Source organism: Myotis davidii, unplaced genomic scaffold (assembly GCF_000327345.1).
Source record: "Myotis davidii unplaced genomic scaffold, ASM32734v1 scaffold1421, whole genome shotgun sequence".
In the NCBI taxonomy this organism is placed as follows: Eukaryota; Metazoa; Chordata; class Mammalia; order Chiroptera; family Vespertilionidae; genus Myotis; species Myotis davidii.
The window spans coordinates 769,240-778,463 of NW_006291550.1; the positions used below are offsets into that span (position 1 = coordinate 769,240).

The 9,224-nt window shown below is 37.4% G+C and overlaps 1 protein-coding gene across 1 annotated transcript in view; it reads right to left on the reverse strand.

Annotated features, from left to right (window-relative positions):
- Window positions 1-9,224, reverse strand: part of UNC13C (unc-13 homolog C (C. elegans)) — a 158,091-nt gene that overhangs the window by 123,171 nt on the left and 25,696 nt on the right. Inside the window, exons 5-6 of the mRNA XM_015564757.1 lie at window positions 6,684-6,780; window positions 5,747-5,890 (exon numbers count right to left, since the gene is read on the reverse strand). Coding sequence (XP_015420243.1) covers window positions 5,747-5,890; window positions 6,684-6,780 — 241 coding nt within the window. The remainder of the gene's footprint in view (window positions 1-5,746; window positions 5,891-6,683; window positions 6,781-9,224) is intronic.

A 9,224-nucleotide genomic window follows, 5' to 3' on the forward strand; every position in this document is an offset into this window, starting at 1 on the left:
GACTCAAATATCCACGCTTCAATATACTGAGATCTGACATGTAGCCTCTGGTATTATTGAGTGGGATGGCCATCAATTTCTCAAAGTCATTTATGGTCTCCTAAGCTAATGCCACACTAGTAGGAATAGGCTAAATAGCCTGTCAACACTACCGGTAGCTTCATCGAGAGATTTACTCTTATAATCAGTAAGATAAAAGCTCTGGTCCAAAATCCATTCCTGCAGTCACATTTTAGGCATGGAACATCACAGTATCAGAGCAACGCAGTGAAGACAGGAAGACTGTGTGGTATCTGTTAAGTGACATTAGGAATGTCACTTCAGGACCTAATAAAAGTATATTTTAATGCATCCAACAAAGATACCCCCACCCATAGATTCCTAGGTTTAACCCAAAGGGTAAAAAGAAATGGTGAGAATATGCTCTATGACTTACCAATTTTTGATGACACAGAATGCGAAAGTATAATAACTGAGTGGTTAAAAACATTTCATGCATGTGTTTATAGATGGGTGCCTTGTTTGTGTTATTTAAACTTTCTGGTTTTTTGTCATTTAAAAAAATAGGGAAAATAACATTATCTATCCCATGAGGTTGTTGTAAAGAATAAGGGAAACAGAATAGGTAAAGTGAATAGTACATAGTGGTACTCAATGAATTATCATATATATATAAGAATTATGTTCCCAAAGAATAAGGAATATGTGTGCATCGTTCACCATAGCATCTCCAGCCCCTGGCAGCCAGCCAGACTTAGATCAATGAGTCAACTAATAGTTGATTTGTTTTTAAGTAGTACGATATTATTTCATCTCTCTCTCTCTCTCTCTCTCTCTCTCTCTCTCTCTCTCTCTCTCCCTCTCTCTCTCTCTTTAACCATTAAACTACCCATACTTGTCAAGAGCAGCAGTATTGCCATAGGAACATTCAGTACCTGTATGTCATTTTACCACTTATCACAGCTTCTAGATGTACCTGCTATGAATTTTAAAGCATTGGTTTGGCTTCTTATTCAGTCTTATACACACTTTAGTAAGAACAAGCTATCTATTTAAGTTCCATTTTAGAGTGTGAAGTCTTCTAAAATGTCTGAATATATGTATCATTAATATGTCTTCATTATAAGAGATGGTTTACATCAGTATAAGTCCCAGAAAGAGAATATGATTTCAGTATATTTTGATACAAGGAACCCAATCCTTAGAAAGATTGGGTTGTTAAGAACAAAGATCACATCTGATAAAATAAACTCCAGTTGCCTGAATTATTGCAAAATAGCTAACTAGATTAATCACATCTCATTTTTACTTTTATGATTTAAAAAATCATTCCAATAAAATATAATCTATTTTTCAACGAAAGTTGCCAATTTTTACTTTCCCAGAAAATGTTTACATTATTTCTTTGTGACAATAATTGGGTATTATTGAATTCCCATGGATTAAAAATGTGTTACTTAATTGAAATTAATTTTTGTGCCAATAAAAGCTCACATTTCCTCAGTGACACATGGAGTCTATTTTCTTTTTTCTTTGGAGAATGTGTTTACCTGAATGTAATTCTAATACAACCTTCTTCGTGACCCCCTCACCCCTTTGTCTTCCCTCCAGTCCATTTCATTATATCCCCAGTGGTGTCAACATGGTTAGGTTCAGCTTTACAGCTGGAGAAAGGTCAGAGCTACCAAGAGGTGGACGATGGGCTGGAGCCCAGGGCCTATGAGTCTCAATTCAGCTTTCTTCTTTCTCTCTCTCACCTCACATAACCTGCTACCTCACTATTCTGAGGGTGAATTCTAGTTACTTTTCTAATATCATGTGCAATTATAATAGTATGTTACTAAATATATTAACTCTGAGGTTATTAATTTCTCATATGATCCTGCTTCCACTGCATGTCCTGCAGTTCCAAGAATTGCGTGTGACATACCTTTTTAAAGCAGTATCCCTGGTGGCCCCATTTTATTCTTTTCTTGGCAGTCACCCAAAAGAAAAAAGTTACTCAGAGAATACTTTGAGCAATTCTCTTGCAGAATGACTGCAAATTTCAATATATTTGGAAATTGAAATCAGCTATTACCAAGAAAGTCCCCTCTAGGAAGGATCCCAATCAATGATTTTTAGCTATCATCTTTAAAAGTTGGAGGTTTTTTAGTCTTCATAATTAACAGACATAAAAACTACAAATATTTCATAGCAGATAAATAATGCAATACTGTTTAGACTGACCGATTATCTCCTGGAAAGCTTTCACTGGCTTTTCATTTTCTACTAAAGAAGTTCAGCCACTTTACCTATTCTTCAAAACTCTAATCATAGTTCCACCTGCTCTCTCTGAATTCTATCCTCTGTTTTCATTGGGACCTCTCAGGCTAGAACCCTGGAGTCACTGAATGGTGGGGTTGGGCGGTGATAAAGACTCTTTTTTTTGACCAAACTCTAGCCAGTTTCCTCCATACCCCAGCCTTGGCCTATACAGACTTGAACAAATACTAGAGCTCCTTAAAGTGCCTGCCTGCAAAACTGCAAGGCTGCCAAAATAATTGACTGTTGCAGCCAAAATCTGAAGTTGGGTCCTTGTCTCCCCACCTCTGTGGGAGGGTAGGAACCTAAATTAGATAACCACCAGGGAGCAAACCCAGGTGGGTTTTACATGAACCAACACCCTGACGCTACTGAGCCCCCACCTGCCCCTACTCCCTCTTTCTCCCTTTAAAATACCCAGTAACCTCTTTATAAATCAAAATTGAGTCAAATTCATTCTGGACTCTTCTCTATTGTCATAGTATATTATTGATTAAAATCTGTCCTTACCACTTTAGAGTGTGGATTTGTTTATCTTTGATAAACACTCCTCTATAGGGTTATCCAATCCATATCTGATGTTGTATGAGCAGGAACTAAATCTTTGTTTCAAATCTTAGAGTTTCTTAGTTTACTAGATACTTCAGCATAAACTGTCCTATCATAATTAATAAACTGTTTCCCAAGAAAGCGTTCTTAATTCCTCTATTAATGAACCAGGTTTACAGTTTTCTAAGAGTCTGGTCAGGCTCAGTTCTCCACCCATAAAGGATTTCAGAATTAGACTTTTTGTGAGAATACAAATGAAGTTATATGCCCTTGTGTTTGTGTCTGTGGCTAAAAGCATGTTAACTATATGCATCTTTTATGGGTTGAATTGTTTCCCCTCAAAATTCATATGTTGAAACCCTAACCTCCAGAATCTCATAAAGTGACTGTATTTGGAGGTAGGGTCTTTTAAAGAAGTGACTGTTAAAATAAAGTCATTAGTGTGGACTGTAATCTAATCTGAGTGTTGTCTTTATATTACAGCGGTTCTCAACCTGTGGGTCGCGACCCCTTTGGGGTCGAACGACCCTTTCACAGGGGTTGCCTAAGACCATCAGAGAAAAAAACATATAATTACATACTATTTTTGTGATTAATCACTATGCTTTAATTATGTTCAATTTGTAACAATGAAATTGGGGGTCACCACAACATGAGGAACTGTATTAAAGGGTCTTGGCATTAGGAAGGTTGAGAACCACCTTCCTATAAGAAGAGAAAATTTGGACACACATAGAAAAGCCAGGGGCTCATATGCACAGAAAAAAGACCACGTGAGGACACAGTAAGAAGGCTGCCATCTGTAAACCTAGAGAAGACTCAGAAGAAAAATACAGCATTCGAGATAAATATATATATATATATGTTCTGGGCTCTTTTCAACATCTCAGATACCCTGATTATATAGCATTTGACTTTGTCATAGTTGTTTACAGGTTTTGCATTTCATTATAAATTTTCTGAGGTCAGAGATTATGCTTATTCATGACTAATCTCTCAAAGGGGCTAGTCAAATGTGCAAGTGGGGCCATGAATAAGCAAGCATTTAAATGAACAGCTGAGACCTCTGCTATCATCAGACCCAGGGGGCCAGATTTATCCTTAGGACAGTAAGACAGAGGAGTGCAGGTTGTTCCCCCATATTATTCTACTAGAGGCCCGGTGCATGAAATTTGTGCACGGATATGGTCCCTAGGCTTGGTCTGTGGTCAGGGTCATCTTCCCTAGCTGCTGTCAGCTGGCTCCACCACTCACCGACACCACCCTGGTTCACTGTTAACCATCAGGCAATCAGAGCCTGCCAGCTGTGGGGAGGGACTGAGAAGTGGTCAGTGTGCCTCATGGCAACTGGTTGAGCGGTCATTCTGGTCATTCTGCCATCCAATCGATTTGCATATTACTCTTTTATATATATAGTCATATCACTACCCGACTTAAGTATCTATAACAACCTATAACAATAAAAGCATAATATGCTAATTAGACTGGACAGCCAAAAGACCTTCTGGACATCCTTCCGGACGAAGCTGTGGCAGTGGGGTCTGAGGCAGAGACGGTTAGGGGTGATCAGGCAGGCAGGTGAGCAGTTAGGGGCAACCTGGCAGGCAGGCAGAGGCAGTTAGGGGTGATCAGGAAGGCAGGCAAGCAATTAGGGGCAATCAGGCAGGCAGACAGGTGAGTGGTTAGGAGCCAGTGGTCCTGAATTGGGAGAGGGATGTCTGACTGCTGGCTTAGGCCTAATCCCAGAGGTCCCATTTTGCAAGAGGATGCAAGCTGGGCTGAAGAACCCCCATTCCCCCCATGCAAGAATTTCGTGCACTGGGCCTCTAGTCTCCAAATGTTTAGTGTTTCTTAAATTGTTCAAAAGTCTAAATTTCTGAACCTGGAAAGAAAGACTCTTAAAGATCTGGACCCATCTTCACTCCCCCAACCTTTCCCACTGCTTTTCTCAGAACAGCTGTTTTTTCCTCTTTACATGGCAAGCTCAGCTTTTCCTCTTCCTCCATTCCTGCCATTTCCTTGGCTTAGAACACTTCTATAACTTCTTCCTTGTTTGGTTGAATGAGTCCTGTTTTCCCATAAAACCTCTGGCTATTTCAGCTCTAATTATTTTTCATTACCCTTGACTTACTGTAGATCCCATTATACTTGAGATCAACTTGTGTCCCTCTTCATGTAATCTTCCAATTAGTTCATTTCATATATATATATAATGTACTGGGGTCAATTCATATATGTAGATATATGATTTGAAAGGTGGAGACCTCATCTTTTATTCCTTATATTTCTACTGAAACTCTTGGCAAAGTAGTAAGCATTGTGTGAGCCTTCTTAAACTCTAGGAGGAATAAGAGGTCTTAAGAGGAATCTGGTTGATCAATATAAATCTGTCAAGTAAGAATACTAACTTCATAAAATTCAAAGGAACTGCTTAGATCCACACTACAGTTACTGAATGATATTAAATCAGAATGCAGTTGTCATGACTGCAAGTTCAATATACTTTTCAGTGTACCGTAGTGTTGGCTAAACAATAATTACAGTTTGAATATGAAATGTCAAGGCTTATTTTCAGCCCTAAAGCACCCCACTTGAGATAGAAATAATTTGACCATCCATGGCAATGTCTTTAATTAAAAAGGACTGAGTCATTCATTTAAATAACACATAGATGTTTTTAAAGATGATAAGTCCATATTCAAGAAACAAGAAGTGAAGAAAGATGACAAACCTGAAACAACAGAATCTCTTAATACTTGAATTAGAAATTAAGTTGGGATAGCGGTGTCAGAGAAGATATACTACCAAACAACAACATTATTCAGGTTCTGTGCAGGCAAGTAATAGCAAGGCACAGTCTCAGCAAAGAAAGGATGCATTCCACTTAACCTACCTTTGCGAATCTTCTCATTAAGTGAGATAATGCTTCAGGGTTAGGGCATTCCAGTTTCTTAATAATCTCAAAGCTCTGATTAAGCTGAGCAAACACATCAACCACGGAACAAGAGAAGAGGGCATGATCAGATGTCTGCTGAAACTGAGGGGAGAAGGTGAAACCATTCCATCAAACACATTAGCAGGACCGTGGAGACAGTCTTCATTGTTTCACACAAACAATTGAATCTCCTATCTCATGGACCTTCATATCACATACTTTCATTGTCCAGTAATAAAGTGCCTATCCATTTTTAAATTATTCATCTCCTTTTCTGGAAGATGTAGTGAAACTAATATCATGGGGCAGGCTGCTATTAATTGGTCTCTCCATTTCTAAATTGGGGAACTGCTTTTTTTTTTTGTTAGTTAGTTTGTTTATTTCTCATTCCCCATAAGTATTTGGATAATTTTAGCAAGCAGACTGTGGTTCAAGACTTTTGAGTTGCTTCAGAGGCACAGGGAGTGCATCTGCTCATAATTTTGGCATCTTAGTAAAGGTTATAGGACCACAAGGGAGTTTTGTACAAGTCTGTTCAACTTGTAGATTCTGACCGACTCAATAGGGATCTTGGGGCAAAAAGGTGATTGATTATTTTTTATTTAATTTTTATTTAAGCAATTTCCTAGGGTTCCGATCAGCCCTTTAAAATTGCTTTCAAAGTGCCCTGACCGGTTTGGCTCAGTGGATAGAGCGTCAGCCTGAGGACTGAAGGGTCCCAGGTTCGATTCCGGTCAAGGGCATGTACCATAAAATTGTTTTAAATTTATTTTGGTCATTAGAGGATTAAAATAAACTTTAATAAATAACAACAGCCTAACAATTCCCATTAGCTTAAAGATGAGTGGTGTGACTGAATCTTGACAATAAACAATCTTATGTAATTGAAACTCACTCCGTCTTTTTTGTCTCTTCCTAGTGCGCCATGAAGAAACTCCATTGACACATCTTCATTTTCATCCAGCCACTGCATGACAAAAGGCTCAAACCACCTAAAAAATTAATATTACAAACTATAAAAATGTTATTTACATCTCATTAGCAGTGAATGCTATTCCTAAATCTCTTCTCATTTTCTTTTTCCAGTTCAGCTTCCTTTAGTTTTACTTCATTAAATACATTTCCCTCTCTTTTACTTTCAATCTCTCTTTCTATATCTCTTTAGTCTACAACAATAAATGCTTTTTATTCTTTGCTACATTGCTGTAATTATATTTTGTGTCATTTTTCCTTCTATCTGAAGCATGGTTCCTAGTATACATTTTTGGTGAGAGTTAGCTGGAAATGGGTTATTTCAGATTCTCAGTTAGGTCAGTGTCTTTATTTTGCTTTAGTTTTGATACTTGTAGAATTCTAAGTTGACTTTCTCTCTTCAGCACTTAAAAGATATCAGTGCATTATATTCTGGTTTTAGTCATTCTCATTTAGTCACTCTCAACAGTCAGTCAAGAGTATAGTAGCTCTGGTAAAGTGTTTCCCCTTTCTTGACCCCCAATACATTTAAAGATTTTCTTCTTGTTTTTAAGCAGTTTTCTATGATGTACCTATAGGTAGTTTCATGTTTTTAATTGGTTTTATAAAATTCATACCTACTATCATTTAAAACATTGCTCTGGTATTTTTTCTCTCTTCTATTTTTTTGGGGGGGTCCAATTTTTTGTATATTAGACCTCTATAACTTTGCATTTATTCTGCTTAGGATTTACAGGAATTTTTGAGCTATGCCTCATGTTTTTAATTGGTTTTATAAAATTCATACCTAGTATCATTTAAAACATTGCTCTGGTATTATTTTTTTCTCTCTTCTATTTTTTTGGGGGTCCAATTTTTTGTATATTAGACCTCTATAACTTTACTCATATATGCCTTGCACTAAACCATTAACAGCAAATCATTTATCCACTATTATGACCTCTCCACTAAAAAGACAAGTTGGGCTAAATTCTTCCCCTCAAGGGACATTATTTTTTTGGGGGTCCAATTTTTTGTATATTAGACCTCTATAATTTTACTCATATGTGCCTTGCACTAAACCACTAACAGCAAATCATTTATCCACTGTTATGACTTGTCCACTAAAAGGACAAAGTTGGGCTAAATTCTTCCCCTCAAGGGACATATCAAATCATGGCACATACCATGGTGTTGCATGTTACCCTTCCTCCTAAAGCTCTATGCACATTTTTATATCCCCAGTACCTCACACATGACCTCAAACATTTTTGGTATTCAATGGAACGGGGTTACCCTTCCCTTCAAGATTCAGTTAATGTGCAAACATTGGAAGAGTAATACATTACGTCAGGCTCACCCATCACATTTGCAAAGGCAGTAGCACAAGTGGAGGCCCACATGCCGTAGACCTAAATACTTATGATTTCTAAACTAAACTTATAAACTGCTGTATAAATGTGTTGTGGCCCTGGCCTAGTGGCTCAGTTGGTTGTAGCATTGTCCCGGTACACCAAAGGGTTTAGAGAGTTTGATTCCTAGTGAGAGCACATACCTAGGTTGTAGGTTCGACCCCCCAGTTGGGGCATCTATGGGACGCAACCAATCCGTGTTTTACTCCCACAATGACGTTTCTCACTCTCTCTTTCTCTCCCTTCCTCTCTCTCTAAAAATCAATAAAAACTTATCCTTGGGTGAGGATTACAAACAAAAATGTGTTCTATGTTCTAACTCAACAAATAAACGTATAGCACTTTGCACAGTGCCTGGCATATGGAAGACCTCCCTTGATGGAATAAAATAGAATTCTGATAAATATCAATGCATAGTATTACAAGTCTGATTGTGTGATTACAAATGTATTTGATAGAGATATGTTTATGAAAATGTTACCTGTTTAATAATGGCTTCAATTTTAATTTCTAACACATTCTTCAGGTTGAATTAAAGAAAAACATCTGATTGTATAGCTCAATATACAGAGTTGGGCAAAAGTAGTGAGGTCAAGAAACACAGTTTATTCTTGTATTATTGTTTATTAATTATTGTATTATTTTTTAGATAAACAACTGTAAACCTACTTTTGCTCCACCCACTACAAGCATCCTCATTTTCCCAAGAACATCTGAGTTCAAGCACTTTCACAGAAATTAATTTCATCATGTGAGCCACATCCTGTCATGTATTTCTTTCTCTTTTGAGTTTAGTAATAGCCAAGTAAGACATACTTGAAGAATACAACACAATTCAATTAAATATGGTTCCCAAAGACCTGCGAATCATTTAATGTTAATGTTATAATAGACATGTCTGTATTCAGAAGACAACTACATGAACAGATTTCAGGGCTGCATAAATCAGGTGTAATTATGTGGGACTTTGAATTGAGAACAAACTCGGGGTTGAAAATCACTACTTACAAGGAGTATTCAGGAATGGCATCCTTGAAGGCAGGAAGTTCTCGCACATATTCATTATAAAACCA